Source organism: Rattus norvegicus, chromosome 6 (genome assembly GCF_021556685.1).
Source record: "Rattus norvegicus strain SHRSP/BbbUtx chromosome 6, alternate assembly SHRSP_T2T, whole genome shotgun sequence".
NCBI classification, from domain to species: domain Eukaryota; kingdom Metazoa; phylum Chordata; class Mammalia; order Rodentia; family Muridae; genus Rattus; species Rattus norvegicus.
Window position 1 is genome coordinate 47089554 of NC_141539.1, and position 15064 is coordinate 47104617.

General features: G+C 45.8%; 1 protein-coding gene and 1 non-coding gene across 13 annotated transcripts; one reads left to right on the forward strand and one right to left on the reverse strand.

The window, feature by feature from the left end:
- Nucleotides 1-295: 295 nt before the first annotated feature.
- Itgb1bp1 (integrin subunit beta 1 binding protein 1) lies at nt 296-14924 on the reverse strand. Of its 12 annotated transcripts, XM_087552598.1 has the most exons (9): nt 14436-14612; nt 13638-13701; nt 11435-11463; nt 8270-8398; nt 5833-5911; nt 4036-4172; nt 1927-2019; nt 1276-1425; nt 296-811 (listed from the first exon to the last, which is right to left on the reverse strand). In XM_087552598.1, the coding sequence occupies exons 4-9, from the start codon at nt 8339-8341 to the stop codon at nt 740-742; spliced, it is 603 nt and encodes a 200-aa protein (XP_087408724.1). In that variant the 5' UTR covers nt 8342-8398; nt 11435-11463; nt 13638-13701; nt 14436-14612; the 3' UTR covers nt 296-739.
- Nucleotides 10692-10752, forward strand: LOC148005161 (U7 small nuclear RNA). The gene has a single exon (XR_015623584.1). It is a non-coding gene; the product is annotated as a U7 small nuclear RNA (small nuclear RNA).
- Nucleotides 14925-15064: the final 140 nt, after the last annotated feature.

Sequence of the window (15064 nt, forward strand, 5' to 3'; positions counted from 1 at the left end):
TTAGCACCCGGCGACCAGCAGGTGTCCTCCAAGGTTCTCGTAACTCTGTGATAAAGTAAGTGTGCTGGGTATTATCCTGACAATACCCTTCTGGTAGGAGGCTTTTCATCCTAAGCTGACACTGTCAGTCCAAGGTCATGTGAAATCGAGGTTCCCCAGTCTAAACCTCTGCTTGTTTCAGTTCCAAGCGAATGATCCTGAGTCCATGAAGCTACAGGGGCAAGTCATTCAGAGCAAACTTGGATGACGTGTCCGTTAATCTTATTTGCATTTAAAAAAAGACGGCAGAGGTCGCTTTATCTTTCTTAGATTTTATTTTTATGTGTACAGGTGAGTGGCTGCATGTATGCATGCATGTATGTATGTATGTATGTATGTATGTACACCACATGTATGCCTGGTACCTAAGGAAGCCAGAAGAGGAGGTCGGATCTCCTGGAACTGGAGTTACAGGCACTTTTGAGCCACCATATTGGTGCTGAGAACTGAACCCTCTGCAAATGCTCTTAAGTACCAGGCCGTTTGTCCCGACCCCAAGGTTTCTCTTTAGTCCAGAAAGCAGGTAATTTATTGGACGTTGACCTACTGTTAACGACACCTTTTAGTACAAGACCAATATTTTATAAATTACACTTTAGAAAACTGGGTCAAGTTTTACACCCTCTAACAGTCTATGGCTGCAGACGGATGCAGGAAAAGGTGAGCTCTCAATGGGTCAGTTTCCACTTGTCTGCAGAGTTCAGGACTTGTCAGAGGTCAACACGGAGTCAAACGCTGTGGATAAGACCTTGCAGATTGCTTGGGCTTGTTCCTATATTGTATAAAGAGACACAGTGTTGGCAGAGGGTGATATATGACCAACACACATTGTACAGAATTCTCAAGGAACTAGTGAAAAGAAGATAAGAGTGCAAACAGGTCTATACATTCTCCAGGAACTTACCTGCCTACCTCACATTGCTTCCCCCAAACCTATACATCAGCACCTGCCTAGCCGGTAGGCACTCCAGCAGACACGGCAGTAATGGCTGGTGCTAAGTAAGCCTGAGACTAAGAAGATGGCAACTTGGGAGTAGGGGGAGCTTTGACCCAGCCCAGCCAGGTCAGTGCTGCCCAGCAGAAGCAGCTCCGGCCTGTCAGAATAGCTGCTGACCCAGGGTTTATTCATTCTGAGGATGGCTCTTAGGCAGAGCCTTTCCTCAGCCTGTGAAAGCTGTGGAAGATCACAGTCTCACCATTTCATCTATTGAGTAAGGACAAGCCAAGATCTCTCACCAGGCTGTTACACTGGTAAACCCACAGGCTGTATTCTTCATTGCTTGCATCGGTGGTCTTGAGTGCCAGCAAGCTCTTCCCGGCTCCCAGGCCATCATCGTAACACACCATCCGGATGATTAAATACAGGGCATGCCTATGCAGAACACCCTGCGGAAATCACAAGACCTTCAGAAAGCTGGGGCATGGCTGCCGATGTCTCTCAGGTCTCGGGAAACACATAGAATGCTGTAGGAGGCTTAAAAAGGTAGGTCCACAGATCTGGGAGAAGACTGTTCAGCTTCTCAGCCCAAGGGATACTAGTATACCTAGTTATGGGGTGACTTGCTTTCAGGATCACACTTTCCTGTTTAAACCCAGAGAAACAGGAACAGGGTCATCCACATCGCAGGAACTGTCCACATCGCTGCCTGGCCTCCACGCCAACCAACAGCTACTTCATGGGGTGGCTTCATGGGGTCCCTAGATAAAACTCAGTGGGGGGCCACATGTATGTGGGAAATATAAAAGAAGCCCATGTTCACGCTCAGGAATGAGCAGGACTTAACCCCAGCAGTCAGGCAACCACACAGGACACAGGAGTCTAAGTGAGGCCATTAAGGACTGGGGCTCCTGACCTCATAGAATGTATTTACTGAGCATTGCACTTACATGCTGATCCATGGTCGAGACTTTTATGCCGTACTTAGAAACGCCCAGAATAAACTCCTCTTCCATGGGAACAAAAGGTAACTTTCCATCTTGCTTTAAAGTGAACATAAAGCACATCAGACATTAAAACCACAAGTTGAATCTTAGGTTCAATTAATTGCATTTGAGATCTGGTATCACAGCCTCAGACTCTTTAGAATCCAGTCTGTACAAGTATTTCACCCCCAAATTCAGATTGCTCCACTCCCCATGTACTGCTGTCCTTTTGTGGTGTAAACACTGATAGAAATGGAGATCCTAGCCACAAATCCTAGTGACATTAAAATATTCGCATTATTAAGCAGGGTGTGTTGATGCAAACTTTTAGTCCTAACACTGTGAAGGCAGAGGCAGGCAAATCTCTGTGCGTTCAAGGCCAGCCTGGTCTACACAGTGAGTTCTAGGACAGCCACAGCTCCGTACTTTATCTGAAAACAAAACAAAACTTACACTACTTAGATTTTAAAATCCTCGAAGCTCATCTTCAAGTCAGGACAAGGAATGACTGGGAAGTTAGGTAGCAGGGAGCATCTGTTCTCACAGTCACTTTCTGTCTGACTGCTAAGATACACTAGTTACAGATTCCAGGAGGATTACAAACTGTTGGTGAACTAACTCCACTCACAAAACTGTCAGCCACCAGTGTGAGCTGTCGGGTGATACCTGATCATCCCCTGAGCCCCAGCAGATCACCTGGTCCCATCTACCCAAGAATGTTGCCTAATTTGTCTTCTCAGAACAAAGATACTACTGGCAGATAAATGTCCTGTGCTGGGCTGGAGAGATGGCTCAGTGGTTAAGAACACCCGACTGTTCTTCCAGAGGTCATGAGTTCAATTCCCAGCAACCACATGGTGGCTCACAACCATCTGTAAAGAGATCCGATGCCCTCTTCTGGTGTATCTGAAGACAGCTACAGTGTACTTATATATAATAAAATAAATCTTTAAAAAAAAAAAAAATGTCCTGTGCTGTAAGTGGTTTGTGGACTGATGAATTACAGTAAATGAGCCATGTCAAGACGCCTCGGCTCTTGGCCCTCCCTCCTAATACTAAGAGTAATAATACCCTGCCAACCATTGCTCACAGATCTAAGACAATTACAAGGATCAAAATAGTGCTACTGACAACGATGGCATTTTACCAAACAAAAGCTCTGGTGGCTGAACTTAGCCATCCTTACAGAATGAAGAGAGTGCTAATAGAGTTCTGAACATCTTTCCGCACAACAGTATTTGTCACTTACACTTTGTTTGAATGACCATATTCCAAGCTAAATCTGGGATAACAGGCCCTACCAGAAGTTCTGCTAAACTGCAAATTAGATTCACTAATTTTCCGTGTAATTTTCTGAGTATATTTTTCAAAGCCCCTCAGCTTAATTCTTGTTGGAAATGGAGTATAAGAAAGGAGATACGCTAGCAGTGGTGGCACACGCCTTCAATCCCAGGACTCAGGCAGAAGGCAGGCAGATCTCTGAGTTCCAGGACAGCCAGGCCACATAGAGGATCCCTGTGTTGAAAAAGACACACACACACACACACACACACACACACACACAGAGAGAGAGAGAGAGAGAGAGAGAGAGAGAGAGAGAGAGAGAGAGAGAGAGAGAAGGAGGGAGGGAGGGAGGGAGTGAGAGAGAGATGATTTTTGGTTGGTTGGTTTTAGGGTTTTTTGTTTTGGGTTTTTTTTTTTTCTTTGTTTACTTGCTTGTTTGGTCCATGTTGTGAGTTTTTTACATTGTGAGACCAGATCGATGCGATAAGGCTCTGAAAGATTGCTTTAGAGAAAAATCCAGAGTCTAGGCCGTCCGTGCAATCAGTTCTTCAATCAAGCAAGGATACCAGTCAACCCCATAAAGTAAAACATTCTATGCCTGGAGAAAAACGGCTTCTTCCTATGAGTCTCCCTCTCCGGGGCCCCTGGCCCCATCTGTGACTCCATGCCGACTCAGGATGAGATCAGCTTTAGCCAAAGATATCGAGTGCCCTGCAGTGAACCCAAGAGAAGGCTGCACGTTAGCAGCCGGAGGCTTCAGTTGGAACCCAGCTTTGTTCTGCCACTCACCTGGGCGACATCTATGTAATTTATCAGGTCTAGTGGTCCTTCGAGGCTCTTCCCCTCAGACACAGCCAGTTTCTCGATGGCACCAACGTACTTTATTCGGAACTCAGCACACGTGTCTAAATTGCTGTTACTTTGTCCTAAGATTACAACAGACGTTGAAAAGTGATGCATTCTCACATTCTCAGTCCTTTTATATATATCATTATATATGTTATATATAAAATATAGTATACAAATAAAGTTAAAATATATATTATAAAACAAGACTGTCATTAGAATATAATCTGAACTATAATGTTAGCTTTTGTTTTAAAGATTTATTTTTATTTTACATGTATAGGTGGTTTACCTATCTCTATAGATACGTATCATATACATCCAATGCCTGAAAAGGCCAGAAAAGGGTGACGGATCCCCTGGAACTATAGTTGCAGACAGTTCTGAGCTTTCACGAGGTACCCAGGAACCAAACCAGGGCCCTCTGCAAGAACAGCCAGTGTTCTTAACCTCTGAGCCATCCCCAGCCCCGGTTTCATTTTTGTGATGTTTCATTGTGTTCACCGGGCTGGCTTAGAAGTCACTTTCTCAGCCTCCCAGAGTGCTGGGATTAAAGGTTTACTCTCCCACATCAGCTTTTGATTTTATACTCGTTTTTGAGGCAGGGTCTTACCATCTAGTAGTTCTAGCTAGCTTAGAACTCACTATGTGGACCAAGTCGGCCTCTAACTCACAGAGAGCCACCTGTCTCTAAGTGCTGGGATCAAAGGCAGGCACTACCATGCCTGGTCCTACACCTTTTAGTTACAAGCTTCTAAGTGCAAGATGTTTTGATGATAATAAGGAGGAAGCTAAATTTCTACTAAGCTTTTCCTCAGTGACTGCCTACACCAGATATATAAAAATCTCAAAAATAGGGGCAAATGAACACTGAAGACCTTCATTTCAAAATAAACAGGATTTTGAAAGCCAACTAGATAATGAATGGTGCTGTTATAATACACAGCTACTGGCTACTTGACTTCTGACTCAAGATACCTGTCCTATCATTCTGCCCGAAACACCAACTGCTTTTTTAATTTATATAGAATAATGTGAAGGAGAGGGTGTCCCTTAACAAATGGCACTGAGATCTCCAGTATAGAAACTCTAACAAAGGACTGAGGCACGGTGCTAAGGAAATGCAGTGCAATTATATTTATGCTGTTGTGAAGGAATCTGACGCCATCGTTTTAACATCTGGAGGTAAAGACAATGAATTTTATGTGCCAATATTATTTTAGGTAAAATAAAAATACAGTTTATTTCCAATTACTAGGTAATTATGGAGCTCAGTTAGGAATCTCCTAATTTCTAAAGATTTGAGGTGATTGTCTAACTGCACAGGTCTGGGACATACATCCTCATTTCCTGTGTGTCTGCTGGTCATCTCATCTGGACGCAGCCTTTGAGGCTAACGGTTCCTAAATCCTTCACCACTAACACATCTGTCCTCTTCCCATAAACATTAAGCCCAAGTATAATTCAGTCTCTGCTACCCTGCCTACTATTTGGAACTGCTAAGTCACTGCCACAGGATGTTTTCAAATGCTTGCTCTCAGACCCACGGAGAACACTGCCTAAGTGCCTACCACACAACACCCTCACCCATCTCACCAAACTGTGCTCCATTTCTGAACTTCCTACAAGTGGCACAGGGGAGGGAGAAAAAAAATGGACCAGGAGACATCACTCTACCACACAAAACACCAAAGTAAATACAACATCAGTCACCAAGCCTTGCCCGGCCCCTCCTCGTACCTGAGCTTTTAGTGGAGTCTGTATCGAGGCTGGCGACAGTGCTGGATCTTGAAAGCCCTCCAAGGCTGGAATCCACAGACTGAGGAGAAAGACCGAAAGACACATGTCTTCTCTGAGGCAAATTACTTACTAAGCTGAGCTGACACAGCATGTGGTCAATGATTCAAGCAGACTGACTGCAGCTAAAGACACTTTCCACAACAAACTTCAAAAGCCACGTGACAGGTGACTGCTCCTGCAACCACACAATACCGGATGCATGTGATGCTGGCATCCTCAGGCCGAGGCAGTGCCTCACTCTGCCTTACACTGGAGCCTTCATGAACGTCTCTTCTTGCTTCCTATTCCTATTTCCATGGAATCTCAAAAGAACCATGTGCAGAAAGACAGGTTCTGAGCAACGTCTCTGTCTGATAAGTGAAGAGAGACTAGACTCCATGAGATCTCACTCCTCAATATCTACAGATAACTAAAGATAAAATAAATCTTTAAAAATTAATTGAAAAAATGTAGACCAAGCATGGTGACCCTAGCACTTGGGAAGGATAGAATCAGGGGATAAATGTTAAGCCCTGCTATAGGAGACCTCGCTGTGAATTAAGGCTAGCCTGAGCTACCTGAAACCCTATCTGAAGGAGGAGGAAGAGAAAAGAGGCTATATACTGTGGGCAGTGGACAGTGCCATCAGATAGAAAACTTGGTAAGGTGGAGTGGATTCAGAAACCCCGCTATCCTTATACCTGAGGACCATAGGTGTTTCATTTACTCCCAACCAGGTTCATATCCTAGAACATGTGACCATGATGCCTCATGGAGAAGACCGTGACAATCAGTCATGTAGGGGCAGCAGCGCCTGAAGCCCCTCCACATGAGGGGCTTCCTTAACGTCTCAGACCAAGCCACAGAAAGCATCTGCTTTTAGACCCCAACTCACCCCCAAATGTATATAAGACCCTGTTCACAAGGAATAAAGCACTCGAGCGTTATTTCCTCAAAGGCCTGAGAGCGTCTGTCATACAGACTACTGCAGCCTCTTCCTGCTCAGCGGCCTCCACGCCCTGCTGGCTTGCAGAGTAGCTGTACTGCACTGACTGCAGAGCAGTGGAGGCAGTGGTAGAGACCCAGCAACTTGCCTTCATCCAACTCTCCCTTCCCTTTGGAGAGCGCAACTCTTTGGCCGCTTAGCCAGGGCCAAAGCCCCAGTGTCCGGAACACAGAGTGGCAATATATGGGTCATCCGAGATGGGTTTAACAGGTAAGAGTACTTGTTGCCCATGTCCTACCACCTGAGTTCAATTCCCACTAACCGCATGCATGGTGGAAGTCTAGATCTAACTCCTGCCAGTTGCCCCCCTGACTTCCACAAGCCACACAATGTGCCTCAATACCTTAAATAATGTTTTTTAAAACTTTTTTTTTAAGAAAAAATAAACGTTAAATCAGGGCTGAGGAGATGGCTCAGCAGTTAAGAGCATTGTCTACTTTCCCAGAGATCCTGAGTTCAATTCCCAGCAACTGCATGGTGGCTCACAACAATCTATACTGGGATCTGATACCCTCTTCTGGCATGCAGGCATACATGCAGACAAGCACTCATATACATAAAATAAAATTTTTAAAAAATGTGTTTTAATGAGACCACTCATAGCTTTAGTCCCTGTTGTTGTAAAATTATAAAAAATAAAATGCTGTCTTTTACCCCCACTAGATCCTGTACTGCAGTGCCCCAAGATATCTAATACGTATCTTGCCAGAAACACACATCCCAACTCTGTGGCATCCCAATTACTCTCCCAAATTCAATTCTCCACATGAAAGACCACACAACACAATAATCTCTGACCCAATTGATAAGATATAATTGCCCACCTAAACATACAAAGTCCAGTACACATCCATCCCTTAAGAACACTCATAACAACCTGTAAGGGTACATCGTGGAATCTTAACGTCAGCCTCCACATTGTCCTGCCCTCTCTGCCTTCTCTCTCCTCTCTCCTCCTCTTCCCTTAAACTTTTCTCCCACCCCCTTCCTTTTTGTCCAATGACAGGCCTCGTTCTATCCTGTACCGGCCCTCACCTGTACTTTACAAATTAAATGGGGAGAAGGTTCTGAGGAAGTCACCAGAGTCCTGAGTATGTGACTAGGCACCTTGACTAGGCAGCCATCCTTGGGGCAGTGGAATTAGCATCAAAATAGAGATAATTCCAGGACAAACCCAACAAGTCCCACTTAGTGGAATGAATTTAAAATGTTCAGAAACATACCAAAATAATAAAATTAGAGCAAACACGGAGTGGCCCCATAGTGCAAAAACAAGAATTATAGGCAGGTAGGATGAGACTGTGGATCTGGCCATGGCTAGTTCACTGTGCAGAGTCGGTTAGGAGAGGCATCCTCAGTGCTCTGTGCTTCCGTCCCAGCCTGGCCTCTTACCTTGCTCTTTGTACTGATTTCACTGCTCTGGGAACTGCTGCTGCTGTGTCTCTTCTTGCCTTTGCGAAACATCTTTCACCATAGCTTGGTCAGAGAAGTTGCCCAGTGGAAGAAGTGTTGTCTCCAGTACTGTCAAGAAAATCAACATAAGCCGGATAGTGGCGCACTTTAATCCCGGCACTCAGAAGACAGAGGCAGGCGGATCTCAGCGAGTTCAGGTCAGCGTGATCTACAGAGTGAGTTCCAGGCCAACCAGAGCTACACAGGCCAAGTCTGGAAAGGAAAAGAAAAGAAAGAAAAACAACAGCAGACCATGTTTTGCACAGCATGAACAGAAACCATCAGCCCTTTCCACATCTGTAGGTTTGTTCTTTTTACTTCCCTTGGATACTACTCTTTTTCACCTTTTTCCTGTATTAAATTATAAAAGGCTGCTCTGGGAATGAGGCTCAGTGGTTTAGCGCTTGCCTAGCAATGTGTGAGCACCTGGCTTCAAACCCTATCGCTCCCTTAAAGATTTTACAGACGTGGCTGGAGAGATGGCTCATCAGTTAAGAGTGCCTGATGCTCTTCCAGAGGACCTGAGTTTGGTTCTTAGTGACAGCAGGTGGCTGGCAACCACCTGCAGTTCCAGCTCCAGAGGATCTATTGTGCTTTTCTGTTCTCTGATGGCACCGACATACCTGTAATATATACACACAAAAACACACGTGCGCGCGCACACACACACACACACACACACACACACACACACACCACAGAGACACACACAATTTACACAAAACCAGGGCAGGAGAGTTGGCTGACTGGTTGAGAGCAGTTGCCTCAACCTGAGAGCAGAACCTGGGTAGGTTCCTAGCACCTCACAGCAATCTGTAACTCTAGTTCCAAGGGATCTGATGCCCTTTTCCTGGCCTCTGTAAGCACCAGGTGTCTATGTGGCTCACATACGCACATGCAGGCAAAACACTACTACACGTTTTAATTCTTCTAAAGATTGACAAAAAGTGAATGAACAAACAAAAAATCCTGTCATAGTAATAGGTGAAAGTCCTTTCTTTTCCTCACACTAACACGTGCTGCCCAGTTCTCGAAGATTCAGAGGCTACACTTTTCAGGTGGTTCAAGATTTGACTAAACCATGTGACATGTTATCAACCAAGACACCGAGATCCAGTTCCTTCAGGCACTTGGTAGGGAGTCCGGGCTAAGGGGTAAGGACTAGCATTCACGTGCCCCACCTCTAATATTTTGAGACAGGGTCTCTCGGGCTAGGTGGGACTTGAATTCAACCCAAGACCTAGGATGACCCCAAACTCCTGATCCTCCCACCTCTACCTCTAGAGTGCTGAGATTATAGGCCTGCACCACCATGCTCTCTTTCCCACCCTTTGAGACAGTATCTCCCTATGTAGCTCAGGCTAGACTTAAACTCATGATCCTCTTGTCTGAGCTTCCTGAAGGCTGGGATGACAGGTAAGGACTTCCATACCTGGTAACACATGCATTTTCTTTTCATAGACAAAGACATTTAAGTGAAAATCTGATATAAAAACACACCTAGGCTTCAGCTCCTCACCTCCTTGCAACAAGAAAAAGCAGGAGCGTAAGGAAGGTGAGATACAGTTTTGGTAGGGACATGGCCTTCATAGGGACAGAATGCCCTGGTTCCTGCCCCCGTGAAAGCAGGTGTGGGCCTCTACCTTTCCGTAACTGATGTGGGCATCATAACATAAGACTTGCTTGTATAATAATGTACATATTTTCATGTTTCTCCCAAGAATGTCCTCCTTAATGACTCCATGATAATCAGAGACAGCAGGCAGAGTCCAGGAGGCAAAGGTGTGGCTAATGTGGCAGCAAAATGGTGCCTTCATGACCAACCTTAAGACTGTGGGAAAAAACTCTAAAAATGAAAGTTTGAAAATAAATCATTTCTCAATTATGCAAAAATATAAGGACACAATATAGATTGTATAAGGAGCTTTACAGATCTAAAGAAACAGGCAGTTTACACTATCAGCCAGCTTGTCAGAATGATACAAAGACAGGCAGATACAAATGCAGGTTCCTAAATTCAAGGTCAGCCTGGGAGAAAGCAGACTTAGACCCAGGTGTGGTCAGGATGGCAATCTCTGGACTAGGTCCCACCCAGCTAAGTTTACAGAGGCAGGGAGATCTCTGAATTCTCTTGCAATGTTAAAAGAATACGTGTGTTTGCTCTCTCCTAAGAATTAAGGGCTGGAGTCACAGATGCTGACTCACAGGATAATAAAAGGGACCTGGGATAAATAACTAAATTGATACGTAAAGAAAAAACTGGGCTTTGGTCTGTATCACATGAGCTCACAAAAAGAGATAGCAGCTCTTTTTGAAATTTTTCTCTATCGAGAGCTGAGCTATCTAAAGATCTCTGGAGACCAAATACAGCTCTTTAAGAAGTTTTTCTAACAGGATTTCTGATTTTAGTTGGAAAATCCATAGAGAGCGGACACAGCTCTTTCAGAACGTTTCCTAGCAGCAATCCAGAGAAGGCTGTCCGAAGAGCGAATTCTCTTTAAGATTTTTTTTTTGGGGGGGGGGGGGGGGCTTTCTGCTTTCATTTGGAAATCCAAAGAATTACCTTTAGAATATTTCTAATAGGATTTCTACTTGGTCGGAAGATCCAAGAATTGTTTTATAGCAGCTTTTCTGACTTTGGTCAGAAAAACCCATAAACTGTCCAGAGAGCTTTTAGAATTTTACTAGCAGAGAGAGCTGCTGTCTGGAGCAGAAAGCTAGCTATCTCAAAGAGTTTTTAGAATAGCAAGAACACGCTGTCAAGAGCTGTGCAGAACACACACACACACACACACACACACACACACACACACACACGGTGGGGAGAGAGAAGAGGAAGGAAAGAGAGAGGGGATCGGGGAGAGATCTGGAAAGCCATCTCAGCATCTCAATCGTGGGTCTAGGCCGCCAGCCTGGACCCACGATTTGACATCATCGTTTGTTTTCACCGCTCCCAGACACCCCTTCTCTCAGGAACCCGGACCTAGCTGAGGCTGGTCCTTGGCATTCTACAGATCATGCTTTTGCCAGAACCAGATACTTGTATTGTCCCCCAAGGTTCCACACACGACAATGGGCAGAGCAGTTTCCATTCCCCTGACTCACCCAGTCCTCCTCAGGCTGAACACTGGGCCCTGGTGGGGGAAGAAAATGAGTGAAATTGGTAGTGGGTAGATGGTCAAAGCAAGCCCAGGGCTTCTGTGTTTGTAGAACCTTCTCTCAGCCCACCTTCTAGGCCACCTGCTATGGTAGCCTGTGCCTGGGAGTTTAGTCAGCCTCTCACCCAAAACCCTTCTCTATGTGTACTTTATTTGTAGCAAGAGCTGACTCATCCACTCAGTCCTGAATAGGCAGTAAGCGCCTAGACACTGAGGGACTCATGGCACAAGGACAAAATTGACCCATGGGTAGGTGTGTGTGTGTGTGTGTGTGTGTGTGTGTGTGTGTGTGTGTCTTCTTTTAGTGGGAATGAGTAGATCAACAACAACAAAAAATATTAGGGAGCAATCATTCCCACGAGGAAAATTAAAAGAGAACAGCAGAAGCAAAAGGAGAGAAGGCCCACAGCCTGTAGGCCACAGGTAAGTATGGTTTGAGCCTAAGAGTCTGCAGAGGTGTTTCCCCAGCAGTCAAAGAACAGGACCAGATTTCTGCTTTATAGACCCTCACTGGGCACCAGATAGGGAGCTAACTGCCTGAGGCGAGGGCAAAGGGAGTTAAAGGTTATTTGAACACTGTGCAGAACTTACTGCAAAGGATAAGTCCACATCAAAAGATGCCTGTAGTGAGGCGGGGACGGTCCTAGGGCTGTGCTAAACTTAGCAGTACCATGCTGGTGGTCTATGATAGTTTTTTTTTTTTTAAGATTTATTTATTTCATCTATGTGAGTGTACTGTCGCTCCCTTCAGACACACCAGAAGAGAGCATCAGATCCCATTACAGATGGTTGTGAGCCACCATGTGGTTGCTGGGATTTGAACTCAGGACCTCTGGAAGAACAGCCAGTGCTCTTAACCGCTGAGCCATCTCACCAGCCCTGGTCTATGATAGTTAAAGTGCTGCTGTATGACATACTTATATTCTAGTGCTATTCTGGTGCAGACTTCTTGATATTTACAGAGGATTGGTCCCATAACCACACAAATGCATATAACCTACACACACCCTCCCTTACACTTTAAATCACTTCTAAATTATTTAGTGTAACTAGGCAAGCACCCTGCACTGAGCTGCACATTATATCCACTGTGAGTGCTACGGAAATAGTTGTTACGATGTATTATTTAGAAAATAATGATAAGGGGGGGAAAGTCTCCACTTGTTTAGTACAATGGCATTTTGGTCTTGTTTTTACAACACAGCTTTAAAAATCTGGGGTTGTTTAAATCTCAGCATGCAGAACCCACCAGATGTGGAGAGATGACTACAAGTTTAAATGCATGCCTACATATTAATTTTAAAAGTTACTTAATAAAATGTGGTCCTGTTGTTAGTAGAATCTTAAAGCATCCCCACAGATCCTTGGCAATGATTTGGAAATCACTGAGGCCTTTACAACTTCTCAAAACTTGCCTTCCAGCACCAATCCAGGAACACAGAGGGGGAAAGAATTGGTTGGTCTTTGATATCTACTTCTGGATGCGTGTAACTTAAGTAAATTGTTCTTGCTTCTAAATTATTCATGCATTAAAAACGATCCAGGAGGTGCTGTCTGTCAGCTGAATGTTACCCAGATTCATCAAATGCAAAAACTGCCAGAGCCTGATTGTATCACCCTCCCTTCAGACCTGCTCCTCCCTCATCTCTCCTACTCAGGCAATTAAGCCATCACTGGAAGAAACCAGAAAATCATCACTTCCCCATTGTTCTTCAACCTCCACATCCAGTTAAGGACCAGGATCCCAGCGTGAGTGGCAGAGCATTCTGCCTCAGCTTTGTAGCCAGCCCCACATCTTTGGGAGACTGATGGCATTCTTTCTCCGTGAGTGTGAGGAATCCTCCATCTGTAGAAAATGCCCCCACTACACAGTTTGACCAATTTAAAGAATCTACAAACCCACTGAAGATCCTTTCAGGATAAAAGCCCTTACGAAAGAAAAAAGAAAGGAAGGAAGGAAGGAACAGAAAAGAAGAAAAAGAAAGAAAAGAATGGAGAGAGAGAGAGAAAGAGAGAGAGAGAGAGAGAGAGAGAGAGAGAGAGAGAGAGAGAGAGAGAGAAAGTGCAAAGGAGTAGAATTCCTCTGGAGCTGGTGTTGAGTCTCCAGCACCGTAACTTGGATCCTCAATAAGAGAGGTAGAGGCTCTTACCCACTGAGCCAGCTCTCCGCATTAGTGATCTTGTCCTACAGGACCTTCTGTGTAGCTCTAAGGTCTGCCAACATTTTCGCCAAGCAAAAGATAACAATGGTTTCTGATCAGAGACCAGTATTAGGGCCAACTGGTGCCCTACAGTAATGGACTAAGTAAGGTCAAATCTCTCCAGCAAGACACCCAGGGCTCTCTAACCACTCTTTTCTCAAGTTTATCTTCCACAACAAGCTACACACTGAGTTAATCTCTCAGAAACGCAAAGCCACCTTGGTTCTCAGCGGTTCTAAGCTCCCTGTGTGTGTTCTTATAACTATCCAACTTTCCCTCCCACAGAACTCTCATTTTGTACGTTTCTTGGCAGCTACTTGCCTCGCACGACTTAACTGAGGCCTTTCCTAGGAAAGCCTTCCTTGGACTTTCAGATTGGACTAAAAGACATGAGATCACAGCATTACAATATGGCATCTTCTACTTAAAACTCTCACTCCCTCAACTAACTAGTGCAAGGTGAGGCTGAGGTAGTTCTCAGTGGATAGACTGTGGCGGAGGAGAGCTCGCTATAGGGTTCTGAGAATTGCCTTGGGAGGTGACATCCAACATACGACTAGCACTGAACTTTAACATCGCCAACCGAAACACCAGGTGCTCCAGAAACCGCTAGCCCTCACTCCAACCCATCTGGAGCAGCCGGTCCCTAGGGTCATCGGAGCCTTCGGAGCAGTGGAAACGCCCAGCTGCATTCACATGAGTCAACCAAGCCAGAGATTCAATAACTTGCCCCACATCAAAGTTTACTTTGGGGATCCCGACAAGATCAGGCTTCCAAAGCTCTCCGCACATATGCCTCGCACAAGTGAGGATGTAGACCGCTAACTCCAACCCCAACGGTGCAGCAGCCATCAGAGAGAGGCCTCAGGCTTTTGCGGAGCCTGGTCCCCGGGCAGGCGGGCAGTAGACCTCTCTCAGGAACACGGGTCCCTCCCAGACCGGGCGCTGACTCCTCTTCCTTTCCCTCGGTTTACACTCAGTGCGTGCCTCCGCCTCGGGACAAGGAGGGAATGGGGGGGAGCAATGGCTGGCTTCGGAGGACTCCCCCCACCTTCCCCGCGTCCTCTGGCCTGGCTGGGGCGAGGCCCGGTTCTCACCTCTCTTCCTCGGTTCGTCCCCCGGTCTCCCCCGCCTTGCGGGGTGTGGGATGGTCCTGGAGCGGCGTCCGGGAGGCTACTCCCGTTCGTAATCCAGCTCCATCTTTGCCAGTTTTCCTGCCATGGTCCGCTAGGCCACGCCCCTAGCATGCGCAGGCGCAGCCCTTAGGCCTCGCCTCTAGTTCCTGAACCGCACCGGGGGAACCTATGGAACCTCGTTCTCCGACCGGAAGTTGGAGGGACGAATCTAGCTCCAAGAGCACTAGAGCGCCGGAAGTT

Coding starts and splice junctions, on each gene's coding strand:
- Itgb1bp1 (XM_087552600.1), bottom strand. CDS start 8,341: ATGTTTCGCAAAGGCAAGAAGAGACACAGCAGCAGCAGTTCCCAGAGC. Junction 4,173..5,832: donor AGACTCCACTAAAAGCTCAG/GTACGAGGAGGG, acceptor TTGTAATCTTAG/GACAAAGTAACAGCAATTTA. Junction 2,020..4,035: donor ATTACATAGATGTCGCCCAG/GTGAGTGGCAGA, acceptor TTCACTTTAAAG/CAAGATGGAAAGTTACCTTT.